This window comes from Mobula birostris, chromosome 5, assembly GCF_030028105.1.
Source record: "Mobula birostris isolate sMobBir1 chromosome 5, sMobBir1.hap1, whole genome shotgun sequence".
Lineage (NCBI taxonomy): Eukaryota > Metazoa > Chordata > Chondrichthyes > Myliobatiformes > Myliobatidae > Mobula > Mobula birostris.
The window spans coordinates 38,083,958-38,100,887 of NC_092374.1; the positions used below are offsets into that span (position 1 = coordinate 38,083,958).

Consider the following 16,930-nt stretch of genomic DNA (forward strand, 5'->3'; position numbering starts at 1 on the left):
GAGCTGGTGGTGGACCTGAGGGGGGCTAAGGCACCGGTGACCCCTGTTTCCATCCAGGGGGTCAGTGTGGACATGGTGGAGGATTACAAATACCTGGGAATATGAATTGACAATAAACTGGACTGGTCAAAGAACACTGAGGCTGTCTATAAGAAGGGTCAGAGCCGTCTCTATTTCCTGAGGAGACTGAGGTCCTTTAACATCTGTTGGACGAAGCTGAGGATGTTCTAGGAGTCTGTGGTGGCCAGTGCTATCATGTTTGCTGTTGTGTGCTGGGGCAGCAGGCTGAGGGTAGCAGACACCAACAGAATCAACAAACTCATTTGTAAGGCCAATGATATTGTGGGGATGGAACTGGACTCTCTGACGGTGGTGTCTGAAAAGAGGATGTCCAAGTTGCATGCCATCTTGGACAATGTCTCCCATCCACTACATAATGTACTGGTTGGGCACAGGAGTACATTCAGCCAGAGACTCATTCCTCCAAGATGCAACACTGAGCGTCATAGGAAGTCATTCCTGCCTGTGGCCATCAAACTTTACAACTCCTCCCTTGGAGAGCCAATAGGCTGGTCCTAGACTTATTTCCTGGCATAATTTACATATTTTTTTTTATGGTTTTATATTGCTATATTTATATTCTTGGTTGGTGCAACTGTAACGAAACCCAATTTCCCGAGGGATCAATAAAGTATGACTATGACTATGACTATGACTATGACTATGTGACGAACAGCAGGCGAGTGTCTGACGGGGTAGTGTATTAACTGGGGTTTAACCAACACGCCCCGCTCAGAGTGTTCGTGTTCACTTGTTCCAATGATTGTCTCGATCTGGTCAGACGCCTGTAACGGCATCACGTGATCAAGCTACACACGGCAGAGCATGAAGTGGGTGTGCCCTGACAACCAACGAGAGAAGTTCAACCCAGCTCTTTCGCCCAGCCTCTCTCACGGCCCTCCCAAGCCCGTTGTTCCGCAAGTCGGCAGCTCGGAGCGTGGACTGCACCGCCGCATGCACTTGGGATCCATCACACGTTTGCTTCGTTTACTTTCTCAGAGCGTCCCTCATCGCTTGCTTTGTAAGTTATTCCGGTGGCAGCCCTGTTCGGTAATGTAGGGGTGCGGAGTGCTTGGGGAGCGCACAGTGAACTGAAGAGAGTAGCCTGTGTAACAGTTTTGGCTGAAACTACTTCCTAAAAGTTAAGAATCAGATAATTACCAATAGCGCCGAAACCCCCCGATCTTGGATCTTGCTTTTTGCCCAAGGCACAGCGAACACTTGTACAGATGGGAACCATCTGGTGTTCGGTTGAAGTGCCCTTAGTTGGAACTACCAACTTTAATAGTTAAAAAAAACCAGCATGTTAGAAGCACTCCAGCATCCGCAGATTTCCTCTTCTTGTGTTAGAAGCACTTATTGGGGTTGGTAACGTTTGTGACAAGAGTAGTGTATTAGTTCCGGACCTTCTCAGAACTTTGACAATAAGTCCCGGAACTGAAAATGTAGCTGTTTTCCTCCTGTGGATGCCTCCTGACCGGCAGATTGTTAGCAGTTTCCACTGTTTTTGTTTTCGGATTTCCAGTATCTGCAATCTGTTATTTTTAAATTCCATGTACTGTTAATTGAGTCCCGTGTGTGCGATCCAATTCGAGCCTGTTTCTATATCTGTGTGTATGCATTCAACTGCAGTGGTGTGTGTGTGTGTCTATGACAGGCAGTGAGAAATAACGGGGTACGTTATACAGGTTACACTCCTTACTGAAAAATACTGTTGAGTCGTGTCGAGCGGTTCCAGGAAATGTTTCCACTTGCCCTTCATTAGAATCCAGTCACATTGTATGTGCAATCCTCACTTCAGTCTAGTGCACACATTGGAAGACTCTAAGTTTCAAGTCGCATTTTAACTGCATGGAAATGAATAAAATCTCTCAAAGGCGAGTTAAAGCGTGAGTTGGCCTTTGAACGCAAAGACGCTTTTGCCGCTATTGATAACATTTTTCTTGCTGAAACCACTTCGCAATCTCGTGTGTACTTATTTCAGACCCGCGAAGTTAGGTAACCGATTTCCCAATACAGAACCGTAATCAATGAATATCCAGTCATCTCAGATCCGGTCAGAGTAGCAGAGGAAGGATGTAGGTAGCTGTGCTCAGGAATCTGGGGAGGGAGGTACTTTAGTTCCTATTATCTCGTAAAATCAGAAATCAAAATGTGTTTTGTTCGGTACATTTGCAATTTCAATTTGCCAAACAAATATCGAAGGTCAATGAACAAAGTCTCCAAATAGTATAAATGCAAGGACTTCACGAGCATTGATCCTGGGGTGCAAGTTTTCCTGGGAGTGTGACACAGGTAGATAGTATATGGAAGGAAGCATTTTGGTATCTTTGGTGAGATAGAAGGGAGGAGCTTGGGATTTGCCTCCTTACAGGCAACCACAAAACAAAGAAACTGCCGAAGGTTTTCAGCCCAAAACTTCGACTGTACTCTTTTGCTAGATGCTGCCTGGCCTGCTAAGTTCCACCAGCATTTTGTGTGTGTTGCTTGGGTTTCCAGCATCTGCAGATTTTATCTTGTTTGTGAAACAAAGAAACTCAATAGAACCCATTTAAAAAAAACACCCAATGTGCAGAGAGAAAGAAAGCAAATCGTGCAAACAATAAAAGTAAGCAAATCGCATCCAGAACTGGAGTTTTACAGAAGTGAGTCCACAGACACGAAGTCAGGCATCACTGCAGTCGGAGCAGACCCCAGCCTCAGTTCAGCACAGAGCCGAGTGAACGTCGCGGAGCAGCGAGTAGAACTGCTTCATCCTTTGTCTCCAGTCCCAACACCCTGACCTTTGCAATCTGGCCTGGCACTTAAGTCGTCCAAACCTTGGGTCGCTTCTTCCTCTCAGCCCTGGGCCCTGCCACTTCCATACCCCTGGGGCTGATGCACCTCCACCTCAATTTGGTCTGCACTCAACCTTTCCAATTTGACCTGGTGCTTACATCGATGAAACCTCGGATCTCTCCTCGATCTCGGGCTCAGACTCCACCTCAGCTCTGCCTCTCCTCTGCTTGCCTTGCCTTGGTTCTGCCACATCAAATTGTCTCCTGGCCTGCTCCAGCAATGGGCAAACGTTGGCTCATTGGCCTGGGCCTCGCCACCATTACTCAGCCTCTACATGCTGCGCCACATCCGTCCTGCGCCCTTGAGACATAAGTTCACACCGCAGAAATATCAGGTCGAACAGGGAGTTCAAAAGCTCAACTTCAAAAGGGAAGTTATAGGCTATTGTTTGCAGTGGTCATTTTCCATAAAAGATTTGAATTGAATTTGAATTTCAGTTTGAATGATGTTATTAATAAAGTATTTAGTTGTTTCCTTTGTTTTGTTTGCTACTGACAAGTAGTCACTGAGGTTTACCAACACCATCTTAAACTAGAAATTCTAGAGGTGAGCTGAGTGCAACTGCCATAATTGACTGAGTGTGATACCAAAGGGGGCTGGCAAAAAGGAAATTATTGGGTGTTGAGGGGAGAACACTAATGGTTGGAATTATTCCTCATGGAAATCATGCAATAAGGTCAGGCATGGGGACAACCACTGATTGTCCCCATGCTGACAAGCACCTTCAATTCCATTCTCAACCTTGCAAGAAATGAAGCATTTCTTGCCTGCATATAGCAAGACCTGGACAACATTTAGGCTTTGTTTGATCATTGGAAACTAACATGCACCTTACAAAAGTGCCTGGGCAGCACCCATCTTGAATCAGAAGTCATCTAATCACGTTCAAACTCATTACCATTGCAAAGTCTACCACCATCAATAACCTTGGGATTAATATTGACCAGAAGCTGACTCAGACCAGCCACATAAATACCAGGGCATCGTGAATAGGTCAGAGCCAGGATATCCAATCGTACTCACAAAGTCTCTCCACCATCTGCAAGGCACCTGTCAGACACTCAAGAAGCTTGGCTCCAGCCAGGACAACATAATCCTGATGCTGGGCTTTGACCCAAAATGTCAACAATTCCTTTATTCCTAAAGATGCTGCTCAGCCTGCTGAGCTCCACCAACAGATTGTTTATTGGAAAATCATTTGGGACCCAATCTACCACCTTAAACATTCATTCCCTCCACCTTTAGTGTCCAGTGTTTATCGTTTACAAAGTGCAGTTACTCAGCTTAGCTGGTTTGACTACACTGCCCGTGCCTCCATAATGCTTACCCCTAAGAATGATAAGGGCAGCAGGTTCTTGACAAGAGTGCTCCCAGATGGTCGCTCTCCAAGTCATAAGTCACTCTCATCTGCAAATAATTCACAGGCCCTCCATTGTTCCTGGGTCTTAACTGTGGAGGTCCCCACCTGACAGTACTATAGGACGGCCTTCATTAGAAGGGCTACAGCAATTCAAGAAAACATCTCATTGACTCCTTCTGAAAGGGAATCAAGGATGAACAGTAAATACGAGGAAATCTGCAGATGCTGGAAATTCAAGCAACACACAAAATGCTGGTGGAACGCAGCAGGCCAGATGGCATCCATAGGAAGAAGCGCAGTCGACGTTTTGGGCTGAGACCCTTTGTCAGGACCCTTCAACAGTCTGGCCTGTCTGCGTTCCACCAGCATTTTGTGTGTGTTGCATCAACAGTAAATGCCGGTTTTGCCCATGACACCCACATTCCAAACGAACAAACTAAATGTAATTATCAGTGAATATCCACAATCAACTTTGAGTTTACAATTAACCAGAAACCCAGGAGGACAACATGAAAGAATAAGCAGAAATATTCATTAAGTATCGTTGCATCACTACATTGTGGGATAACTTGGTTGCCTGATTTATACCTGCATCCTTTTGTCTCTTATCCCTGCTGAAACCTGTGCTACTATCCAACCTAAATAATGTGAGTATGGATTGGATCAAACTGATGAATTGTAATGCCTCAATCACCAGCTCAACAACTTGTGACTGAACAAGTAGTTTGCCAGGGCAGTTGGGAAGGTACAATGAACACTGGCCTTGTCCCTGTTGTCCCCACATTCAAATGTAAAATAATAGTGGGGCCACTTGAGGGAGAATCACAGATTTTACCTGCCTGCTTTTCATTGGTGCACTTTTCAATGACTGTATAATTTCATGTTTGCTTTCAACCTTGTAAGAAAATATTTGATGAATAGTTTTATGTAAGAGCACTTTCTGTGTGAGACAATCCGGAACTACGTTTCAATGTTAAGGGTAGCCCATTTAAAATGGAGGTGAGGAGGAATTTCTTCTCTCCAAAAGTTGTGAATCTTTGGAATTCTATAATATAAAGAGCAACAGAAGCTGAATCATTGAGTATATTCAAAGCAGAGACTGTTTTTTGTGTTATGAAAGAGTCAAGGATTATGGGGAAATGACTGGAAAGGTGAATTGAAGCCAAGATCAGATTAGTCATGATCCTATTAAATGACGGAGTGGGCTTGGGGGACCACATGGCCTACTCCCTGTGATTTTATTATATTCTAAATGACATCCACATCTGTTTGTGCTGACATTTGGGCTTTCTATGTTTTGCAGAATGCGTTTCAAGTTTTCCATTGGAAAAATTCATCTGAAGATGCTTCGGCTGCTTTTAGCTGTTACACTGCTGTGTGTCGGTTACAATTATGTAGTCAGAGACCGGCAGAAAACTTGGCTAGTAGAACCTCTCTTGAGTACCTCTTCACTTGTGTGGAATAGAAAGGATGCCATGTGCTTGCAGTCAAAGATTGAGATAAATTGCACGGAAATCTACAATTACAACTCAGCAGAGGTGGGAAAAACATTGGAAATTCGCAAGGGTAGCATTGTTGATTTGGAAGATGAAGACGTGGAGTTGATGACATCAAACTGTGTCCAATACCTTCAGCATAGAGGATACCACTACAAGTTGACCTCAGAGGAGGAGCAGGAGTACCCCTTGGCATTTTCTCTGGTTGTTCATAAAGATGCCATTATGGTGGAAAGGTTGCTGAAAATGATTTATATGCCGCAAAATATATATTGCATCCATTATGACCAGAAATCCTCAAAATCTTTCAAAACTGCCATGCATAATTTAGCCAGGTGTTTACCAAATGTATTCATTGCAACCAAGATAGAGTTGGTGTACTACACTCATATCTCCAGGCTCCAAGCAGATCTCAATTGCTTATCGGATCTTCTCAACTCCTCTGTCCAGTGGAGGTATGTTATCAATTTGTGTGGCCAAGATCTGCCATTGCGATCCAACATCGAACTGGTATCTGAACTGAAGAAGCTGAATGGAGCGAACATGTTGGAGTCTGTGAAACCCAGTGCCATTAAGAAAGAGCGATTTACATTTCACCATGAGTTTCAAAATACCTTCGGTGAGTTTGGAGGCATACTAATGAAAACGGACATAAAGAAGGATCCTAGCCCCCATGGCATTGAAATGTTCACTGGCAGTGCCTACTTTGTTTTAAGTTATGAGTTTGTCAAATACATTAATAACAGCACAGTAGCCACAGATTTCCTTGCATGGTCTGCAGATACATACTCACCGGATGAGCACTTCTGGGCAAGTATGGTGCGAGTGCCAGGAGTACCAGGTGAGCTCTCCAGGTCTGGAGCTGATGTGACTGATATGCAAAGTAAGACGCGGCTGGTAAAGTGGAGCTACCTCGAGGAGGTGTTATACCCACCTTGCACAGGAACTCATCGCCGCAGCGTCTGCATCTATGGTTCTGCTGAGCTCAGGTGGCTCCTTCAGAGTGGCCATTGGTTCGCTAATAAATTTGATTCTAAAGTAGACCCTGTTTTAATAAAATGTTTGGAACTAAAGATTGTGGAACGCCAGAGGGATTGGCTAGGATTGACTTCTCGAAAGTTCTCTGTTTATAATATTGATGTAAACTTTTGGAGTTGAAGAAATATCACACTTGGCATTGGAAGTTTTGATCAAGCTTCAAAGCTAAACAGAAAATCAAACAATGTTCTCTCCTGTTTTGTGTTTAAAGTTTTAACCACTAGCAATATAGAGAGCAGAGAACAGGCCTTAAGATAAGAAAACAAATGCCTATAAAACTTGAGCTATAGTATAGAGTCAAATGACACTATTTGTCAAAGAGGATATAAGGGACTTTATTTCTTAGACTGTATGGAGACTGAGATCTGATCCTATGGAGGTGTAAAAGATCATAATGGTCCTAGAGCCTTTTTTCCAGAGTTGGGGAATCAAGAACTAGAGGGCATAGGTTTAGAGAGAAAGGGGAAAGATTTAATAGGAACTCGAGGAGCAACTTTTTTCATGGAGGATGGTATCTATGTGGAATAAGCTGCTGGAGGAAGTGGCCGAGACAAGTACGATAACAACATTTAAAAGAAAGTTGAACAGGTACATGGATTGGAAAGATGTTAAAGGTTTTGGGCTAAGTGGGACTAGCTTGGCTGGGCTTCTTGGCTGTAGTGGACTGACTGGTCCAAGGGGCCAGATTCAGTGCTCTATAACTCTATGACTCTGAGAGGAAATTTACAGAGGACAGTTAACTTACTGATACTTATTTCAATGTAAAATATCTCTTTTGCTTCCTAGAAACAAAAGCGAGGTTAAAGATTAGCTTTATTTGTCACATGTACAGTATATTGAAACATTGAAGGTTTCACCAAACATCTTGATCAGTAATAATAAATGATCTCACTGGGGGTTGTCCCAAGGGACTTTGTTTGAGAACTGGAACAGAGCCACATGAGCAAGGCATTTTTGAGAATGAGCACAATATTATTTTATGCCCTGCTTCTAAAGGTACTATTTTCAGTTTGAGAATAATCCATATTAATACTAGATGTAAAAAATATAAAATTAGTAATTGCAAAATTCACCCCATAAATTTTATGTGTATCGGTGCTTCATATATTTACGTATTGGTATGTGTTCACTGGTTGGGCCAGTGTTTATTGCCCATACCTAATTGCTCTTGATGGTGGTACCAGGACTGCTATTGAGGATTTCGAACCAGCAGTGATGAAAGCTGCTGATATCCTTCCAGTTTAGGATGGTGTGCAGCTCTGAGGGGAACCTGCAGACAATAATGCTCCTGTGGTCATGAAAGTTTTGTCATCCTTGGTGGCAGAGATGATACCAAAGTAGCTTAGATCAGTAACCTTCATTTATTCAGTTGTTGTAATCTGGGTTTCATTGGAATATCTCCAACACATTGTGAATTCTGCAGTTGATACATCCACACTGTGCATCGGTCGTGGAAGGAATGAATATTCGGGATGCTGAATAAGTTGCCAATGTGCTTTCTGCTTTGTCCTGGATGGCATCAAACTTCAGTATTGCTGGAAAAGTGCTCATCTGGGGAAGTGTAGAGAATTCTGACAGTATCCATACAACTGGAAGAGATTTATGGTGTCTGGAGTTGGGTCATTTTCCTCTAGATACCCAGCTTCACATGGGACTTCTGTAACATATCCCATTAAGTTTCTAGTTAGTGGTGACCTATATGATGTTGAAAATCTGGAACTATTCCCACAACCTATAGACTCACTTTCAAGGACTCTTCACTCATGTTCTCGATATTTATTGCTTATTTATTCATTGTTACTATTTTTGTTTCTTCTGTATTTGCACTATTTGTTGTCTATTGCACATTGGTTGTTTTTCCATTATGTTGGGTGTGGTCTTTCATTGATTCTGTTATGGTTTTTGGATTTACTGGGTATGCTTGCAAAGAAATAAATTTCAGCTTTGTATGTGGTGATATATTGTGTATATGAACTTTGAATTTCTGAACTTTGGTAGTGCCATTGAATGTTATGTGTAGGTAGTGTGATTTACTTTAGGAGGTGATGGTTATTGCCAGGCATGAGTGTACACGAGTATATCAGACCACTTATAAGACTATGAAAATGATGTCTAACTCTCACTGCAATGGAGGTGTGGACATTTTTATCTGCCGAAGGTTTGCAAATGGAATTGAACACTGCACAATCATCAGTGAACATCCCCATTTCTGACTTTATGATGGATGGAAGGTCACTGAGAAGCTGCCAAAGATGCATAGCCTTAGAACACAGCCCGTGGCTATGTCCTGCGGGTCGTGATGAGTTACCTCCAACAATCAGAGCATTCTCCACAGTGGCAGCTACGTCCAGTCATTGGAGTGTTTTCCCCTTGATGCCCATTGACTGGATTAGGAATGGAGGTACATTTCATTCAAATGTTTTAGAATGATAAATTTAAAACCCTCATTATAGAACATCGAACATTGCACAGCAGTACAGGTCTTCAGCCAATGAGGTCGTGCTGATCTTTTGATCCACTCTAAGATTAACTTAACACTTCCCTCCTACATAGCTCCCCATTTTACTGTCATCCATGTACCTAAACGCTCCTAATATATCTGCCTCAACCAACTCCCCTGGCAGGGTATTCCACACACTCGCCAGTCTGTGTTAAAAACCTACCTCTGACATCCCCCCCATACTTTCCTACAATTGCTTTAAAATTATGCCCTCTTTTATTAGTGATTTCTGCCAGGAAAAAAGCCTCTGCCACTTATCATCTTGTACCCCTCTATCAATTCACCTATCTTCCTCCTTCACTCCAAAGAGAAAAGTCCTAGCTCGCTCAATCTGTCCTCATAAGACATGCTTTCTTTATTTTTCTATAGCCCCAAGGTAGTTTCCATCAGTCAGACCGTGCTCAGGCTGGAATAAAGCACACAAGGTCTGCAAATATAATGACAAGTCTCCTGGAATGGCAGATAAACCCTTCACTATTGATCCAGAAATTGGAATGCAAACTCCACCAAACCAGGCAGCAAATTTAAATTAAAGTAAATAAACAATACCTATATAGAACAATTAACAAAAATAATTACCGACCAAAAATGATCCCATCTGGTTCAGAGAAGGAGACCTTTCAGTGTTTTATTCCCTCTATGGCGAACTCATCATAGTCTTCAGAGATAGGAGAATTACAAAGGTTCACCACACCGAGGGAAGAATGTTTACTTTATCTCTGAAATAAACTGCCTATTCCTGGTTCTGTGAAATGAGTCCAGTGAAGCCTCACAGAACTCATTTCATGTCAGTTTTAGATTAGGAGGCCAGAATTCTACACTAATTAGACAGTGTGGTGAGGAAGGTAATAAAATGTGGGCTTTCATTAGTCAGGGTATCGAATACAGAAGTAGGAATACTCCAACTTTATATAAAGTCTTGGTTAGGCCTCAGCTGGAATACTGCATGCAGTTCCAGTCGTTGAGGTATAGGAACCATGTGATAGGTCACCGAGGTATAAAAAGGGTGGGGTGTCACAGGAGTGCGGCAGTTAGCGCGACACTGTTACCGCTCGGGTCATCAGAGTTCTGAGTTCAATTCCGGTGCCGTATGTAAGGAATGTGTACATTCTCCTTGTGATTTTGTGAGTTTCCTCTGGGTGCTCTAGCTTCCTCCCACAGTTCAAAGATCTTCTGGTTTATTGGTCATTGAAAATTGTCCTGTGATTAAGCTAGAGTTAAATAGGTGGATTGCTGGGCAAGAGGTGGGATTGAAGGGTCTGTTCTCCTCTGTATCTCCAAATAAAACAAAATAAAATTTTTCTGGAGAGAGTGCAAAGGAAATTTACCGGATATTGCCTGGGATGGAACATTTCACTTCTGAGAGGAGAATGGAGACGCTCTCCTTGGAATGGAAGAGCTTAAGAAGGAATGTGATTGAGGTACATAAAAGTATGAGGGATATACATTGGGTAATTATGAGGGATATACATAGTGTAGACTGCTGGAAACTTTTCCCATATCAGACGTAGATAAAACCAGAGAAGATAGGTTTAATGTAAGGGGAAAATGTTCAGAAAAGATATCAGGGAGACCATAGAGTCAGAGTCATAGAGAAGTACAGCACAGAAATAGGCCCTTTGGCCCATCTAGTTCAAGCTGAAACCATTTACACTGCCTGCTCCCATTGACCTGCACCTGGGCCGTAGCCCTCCATATCCCATCCATCTAGGTAACTATCCAAACTTCACTTAACATTGAAATTGTATTCACATAGGTCACTTGTGCTGGCAGGTTATACTACACTCTCAAGTCCCTCTGAATGAAGAAGTTTCTCCTTATGTTCCCCTTGAACTTCTTACCTTTCATCCTTAACCCATGACCTCTGGTCGCAGTTCCACCCAATCTCAGTGAAAAAAGCCTGCTTGCATTTACCCCATCTATACCCCTCATAATTTTGTATACCTCGATCAAATCTCCTCTCAATCTTCTACACTCTAAAGAATAGAGTCTTAATCTATTCAATCTTTCCTTATTAACTCAGGTCCTCCAGGGTTATATCCTTGTAAATTTTCTCTGCACTCTTTCAACCTTGCTTACATCTGTCCTGTAGGTAGGTGACCAAAACTGCACACAATACTCCAAATTATGTCTCACCAACTTCTTATACAACTTCAACATAATATCCCATCTCCTGAACTCAATACATTGATTTATGAAGGTCATTGTGCCAAAAGCTTTCTTTACAACCCTATCTAATTGAGACTCCAATTTACCTGGGCGTGACACTGGATAGGACGCTCTCATTTGCCACCCACATCCAAAAACCCTGAGGGAAAGTTGGCTCTCGCAATTCTCTCTTGAAAAATTTAGCAGGCACAAAATGGGGAGCTAATGCTCACACACTTAGATCAACTGCCCTAGCACTCTGCTATGCACCTTGCAGAATACTGTGCACCTGTGTGGGGCAGATCAGCTCATGCGAAGAAAATAGACCCGTTGCTTAACGAAGCCTGCTGAATAATCATGGGCACACTGCGCCCCACACCCACATTTACAGACTTTCAGGCATTGCTCCCCCAGAGATCTGAAGACACACTACAACAAAAATTGAAAAAGGTAAACAGAACTCGGATCTACGGCACCCACTACATCATCAGCAGAATCAGATATTGCTGTGATGATTTTACGTTCTAGTATCAATTGTTTGGCGACAATAAAGTATAAAGTATCATGTGCCAATTTCCAACCGCCTAAAATCGAGGAAAAAGTTTGCTACAGTGGAGGAACTACCGCACGGAACACCCCCCCAAACATACAGGATTGACCTCTGGCAACAAACAGAAGCCAGAACCCCACCAAACAATACAGCGCAAGACCCCACAGAAATGTTACCAGACGGGGCACTGCTTGACAGATGGAAGTGGTGCACTCTCAACAAAGCGAGAGCGGAAGTTTGTAGGACGGGAGACAATATGGTGAAGTGGGGTTTAAAGACCAGCAAATCCTGTGAGAGTGGCGAAAGGGTGCAGAACATTGAAGACGTTCTGCGCAACTGTCCACTCTCGCCTGATTTAACTAACACTGACCTGCTCAACATCAACCAAACAACACTAGAGTGGCTGGCTGTCTGGTGTGACAAGCTACGATGATGACTACTTTCAATGAATCATGTACCTGTATTCCCAGACGCCTTTGTTCTACTGTTCACTGTGTAAGACCTACCCTGGCGGCTCGTACTGAAGTGCAAAACCTCGCATTTGTCTGCATTAAATTCCATCGATCATTTTTCCAGCTGATGCAGATCCCTCTGAAAGTCATGATGGCCTTCCTCACTGTCCACTACACCCCCGGTCTTGGTGTCATCCACAAATTTGCTAATCCAGTTAACCACGTTATCATCCAGATCAGTGATATAGATGACAAACAATAAAGGACTGATTCCTGTGGCACAGCACGTGACGGGCCGCCACTCAGAGAGACAACCTTCCTCTACCACTCTCTGGTTTCGCCCACAAAATCAATGTCTAATCCAATTTACTACCTCAGCCTGAATGCCAAGCCACTGAACTTTCTTGACCAACCTCTCAAATGGGACATTGTCAATTACCTTACTAAAGCCCATGTAAACAATATTCACTGACTTGCCTTTTTTTCTCATAACTTTCTCGAAAAATTCTATAAGATTGGTTAGACATGACCTGCCATGCTGACAATCCTTGATCAGTCCGTGTCTATCCAAATGTATCCAGTCCCTTAGAATACCTTCCAGTAACTTTCCCCCAACCAATGTCACACCCACCAGCCTATTATTTCCTGGTTTATTTTTAGAGCATTTTTTAAACAGCGGAACAACATTAGATATCATCCAATTCTCTAGTACCTCTCCTGTTGTAAGGATGTTTTAAATATCTCTGCTAGGGCTCTGTCAATTTCTGCACTCGCCTCCTGGGGGGGGGGGGGGGGGGGGTGGGAGAACACCTTGTCAGGCCCTGGGGATTTATCCACCCTGATTTGCCTCAGGGTAGCAAACACCTCCTCCTCTGTAATTTGGGTCCATGAAATTGATGCCACCTGGCCTCATTTCCATAGACTCTGTGTCTGTCTTCTGAGTAAATACAGATGCAAAGAATGCATTTAATATCTCCCCCATCTGCTTTGGCTCCACACATGGATCACCATTCTGGTCTTCCAGAGGACCAATTTTGCTCTTTTGCTCTTAACATACCTGTAGAATTCCTTAGGATTCTCCACCTTCTCTGCTAGAGCAACTTCATGTCTTCTTTTAGCCTTCTGGATTTTTTCTTAAGTGTTCTCTTACATTTCTTGTACTCCATAAGCACCTCATTTGCTCCTATTTGCCTATACCTGCAATGTACCTCCTTTTTCCTCTTAACCAAGGCCTCAATATCTCTTGAAAACAAAAGTTCCCTACATTTGTTATTTTTACCTTTTATTGTGACAGGCACAGCTTTGTACTCTCAAACTTATGTTTTTGAAGGCCTCCCACTTTCCAAGTACACCTTTGCCAGAAAACAGCCTGTCCCAATCCACACTTGCCAGATCATCTCTGATACCATCAAGATTGGCTTCTCTCTAATTTAGAATCTCAACCCACAGACCAGACCTATCGCTTTGCATATTTACTTTGAAATAAATAGCATTGCGGTCACTGGATGCAAAGTGCTCCCCTACACTTGGGGTCACCAACCCGTCGATAGCGATCGACTGGTCGATCTTTGAGACTTTCCCAGTAGATCCCGAAGAAAAATCAAAAATAAATACACAAATACTGTTGTAATGTGAACATTATAAAAGTAAGTAATACTAATTAGGATAATGGTAATATAGCAATATTTTCACTAAAAAGCTGTTCGTAAAGAGAGATTGTTTCCGGGTTACGGGGGTTTAGTTCCGTTCTTTCTGCCCAGTGCGCATGTGTGTAGTTCCCCCGCCATGCACCGCGTTTTCAGCGTAGCCTGTGCTGCATCAAAGTGACCAATCAGATTAGATAAGAGTACTGACTGTCGCAAACATCAATATACGGCAGTGGTCCCCAACCTCCGGGCCGTGAAGCATGCAGTGGTACAGCGGTAGTCAGGATGCACACAGCACATCTTTAAGAAAAAAAGCCGACATAAACAAGCTAATTAATTAGGTGCTGCCTGGCATGTAAATGTCAGCCCACATCAATGGCGACGCAATCGGCAATCACTCGTGATATCCTGATAGCATAGCGGAGGCTCCACGAAAGAAGGCGAAAACATACAAATTCCATCCAGAATGGGAAGAGGAATTTCTGTTTACCTTGGTGAAAGACAAGTGTGTATGTATGTTGTGCCACCAAACACAAGCACTGACTAAAAGAGGGAATCTGGAGCGGCACCGCAACACCAACCACCAGGAATTTAAAGACACCTACCCCCCAAAGAGTGCAATCCGTGCCTGGAAAACTGAGCTGAAATCGGGCTTGAAGGCCCAGCAATCGTTTTCCACAAAACATGCTGCTCAAAATAAGTCTGCTATTGAAGCATTATTTCGTGTAAGTTGCCTTTTGGCTAGACACAAGAAGCCTTTTACAGATGGCGATTTATTCAAGGAAGCAATAGTAATTACTGCAGAGACTGTTTTAATGACTTTAAAAACAAAAACGGCATCACAACCGCAATACATAATATACTGCTCGGCCCTGCAACAGTGACAAGGAGGGTAGAGTCATTGTCAGAGGACGTGGATATTTTTCACTACAGTTCGATGAATCCATGGATGTAATGCAAACAGCTCAGCTTGTTGTATTTGTCAGAATGGCTTTCCAGGATTTTACAACAAAGGAGGACTTCCTCACTCTTTTGCAATTAAAGGAAAGAACGAGAGGTGAGGATATCTGCAATGAGTTCAAAAAATATGTCCGTGAAAATGACATCCCCATTCATAAACTGGTGGCAATTACAACTGATGGGGCCGAGGAATGTGCGCATTGGTTTTATACCACCAAATGTCAGTGCCTACTTCGGGTCAACTTAACTATGTGAAATTGCATTTTCTCAGATGAAAATTATTAAATCTAAGTACAGGAGCTGACTTACTGACAGACACCTCACTAGGGTTGCCAACTTTCTCACTCCCAAATAAGGGACAAAAGTAGCAGTCAAATCCCAGGACATTTGTATTTACCCCGAGAAAGACTACCATGACCATGAAGCCTTGCACGGGCACCTGTGTGAGCATGCATGATGTGCTGATTTTTTTTAACCCCACGAATCGGTTTTGGCTTATTCTTCATTATTTCTACTTTTTATAGGCTGTGTATTTATCATCTCATTCCTGCTTTTACTATATGTTAGTGTTATTTTAGGTTTTATGTGTTATTTGGTATGATTTGGTAGGGTTTTTTTGGGTCTGGGAACGCTCAAAATTTTTTTCCATATAAATTAATGGTAATTGCTTCTTCGGCGTAAAGCATTTCGGCACAAAAGGTTTCATAGAAACGTTCTACCTTAGCAGGGGAAATACGGGACAGTTGGCAACCCTACGCCTCACAGACTGTCTCAGACTGGCTGTCTGTAGTTATGAGCCAAATTTCAGGGAACTAGCAGAAAGTACTCAGCCCAGGTCATCACACTGAGTGCAACAGTCAATTTTTATCTTTTTTTCGTGTTGAAATAAAATTAAATAATGAAACTTAGAATTAAAGGTGTGAAGTATTGTAATATCCTTAAAGAAAGACAGCTATGGCCTGTTTGATATGCTAGTTACAGTGTTTTCTTGTTTGAATTAATTTGAAAGTTTGACAAAAGTATTTTGTGTAATTCAAATACAATTCACCCAAATAAAAGGCCTCAAATTAGAAGTACAATCTGAGCTGTTTTTTCTCTAACGATTTAGTAGGTAGATCTTGCCTTTCACTGAGGTCGAGGTAGAGGATCTTGGGCTTAAAAAGGTTGGTGACCACTACCCTACAGAAACTTCTGTCACCTGGTCTGTCTCATTCCCTAATAGTACATCCAGTATCACATGCGCTGTCATCAAGGTCGATCCTCTCTAGTCCTTTAACAGTATGGGGGTCCCAGTGAATATTTGGAACAACCTTATAACAACCTTGGGTTTCTTGCAACAGTCTGCGATCACTTTACAAATTTGTGCCTATAAATCTTTAGGACTGTTGGATGGTCAGTAAATAGCCCCATTAACTTAACCTAGAGCTTTTCTTTGCTTTCTCTGACTAAAGCCTCTTTTCACTGAAGCCTCAAAGAGCAAAGGCCTCAAGATGTCTCTGTCCACTCAGACAATGGCTGCTTTTCATCCAGAGCGGTATCTGCCTGGAGTAGACTGGCTGAGAGTGGGTGAAGTTGACAGTATCTGAAAAGTGTCTAGCTGAAGCAGATGAATTGGACTTGTTAAGCACAGAGAGCTGTAGATTAAGGTCTGGGCAGTGGGGTTAACACAGAAAGGTTCCCACTGGTCAGCATGAACGACTTCTGTCTGTCTGTCTGTATCTTGTTTTATGGCGGTTGGCATCCATCTTAATGGTGCATTACCGCCACCCTCTGCTCCGGAATGTGCACTAGACATATATTCTAAATCCCTTCACCCAATCGCGCACATGCACACGTGCACATTTGACCATCCTAGTACCCTATTCCTGTTTATCCATCATAT

At 42.8% G+C, this 16,930-nt stretch overlaps 1 protein-coding gene across 1 annotated transcript; it reads left to right on the forward strand.

Moving 5' to 3' along the window:
• Window positions 1-776: 776 nt before the first annotated feature.
• LOC140197641 (beta-1,3-galactosyl-O-glycosyl-glycoprotein beta-1,6-N-acetylglucosaminyltransferase 4-like) lies at window positions 777-8,746 on the forward strand. Its single transcript, XM_072257906.1, has 2 exons — window positions 777-1,081; window positions 5,562-8,746. The coding sequence occupies exon 2, from the start codon at window positions 5,563-5,565 to the stop codon at window positions 6,910-6,912; it is 1,350 nt and encodes a 449-aa protein (XP_072114007.1). The 5' UTR covers window positions 777-1,081; window position 5,562; the 3' UTR covers window positions 6,913-8,746.
• The last annotated feature ends 8,184 nt before the right edge of the window (window positions 8,747-16,930 follow it).

Coding starts and splice junctions, on each gene's coding strand:
- LOC140197641 (XM_072257906.1), top strand. CDS start 5,563: ATGCGTTTCAAGTTTTCCATTGGAAAAATTCATCTGAAGATGCTTCGG.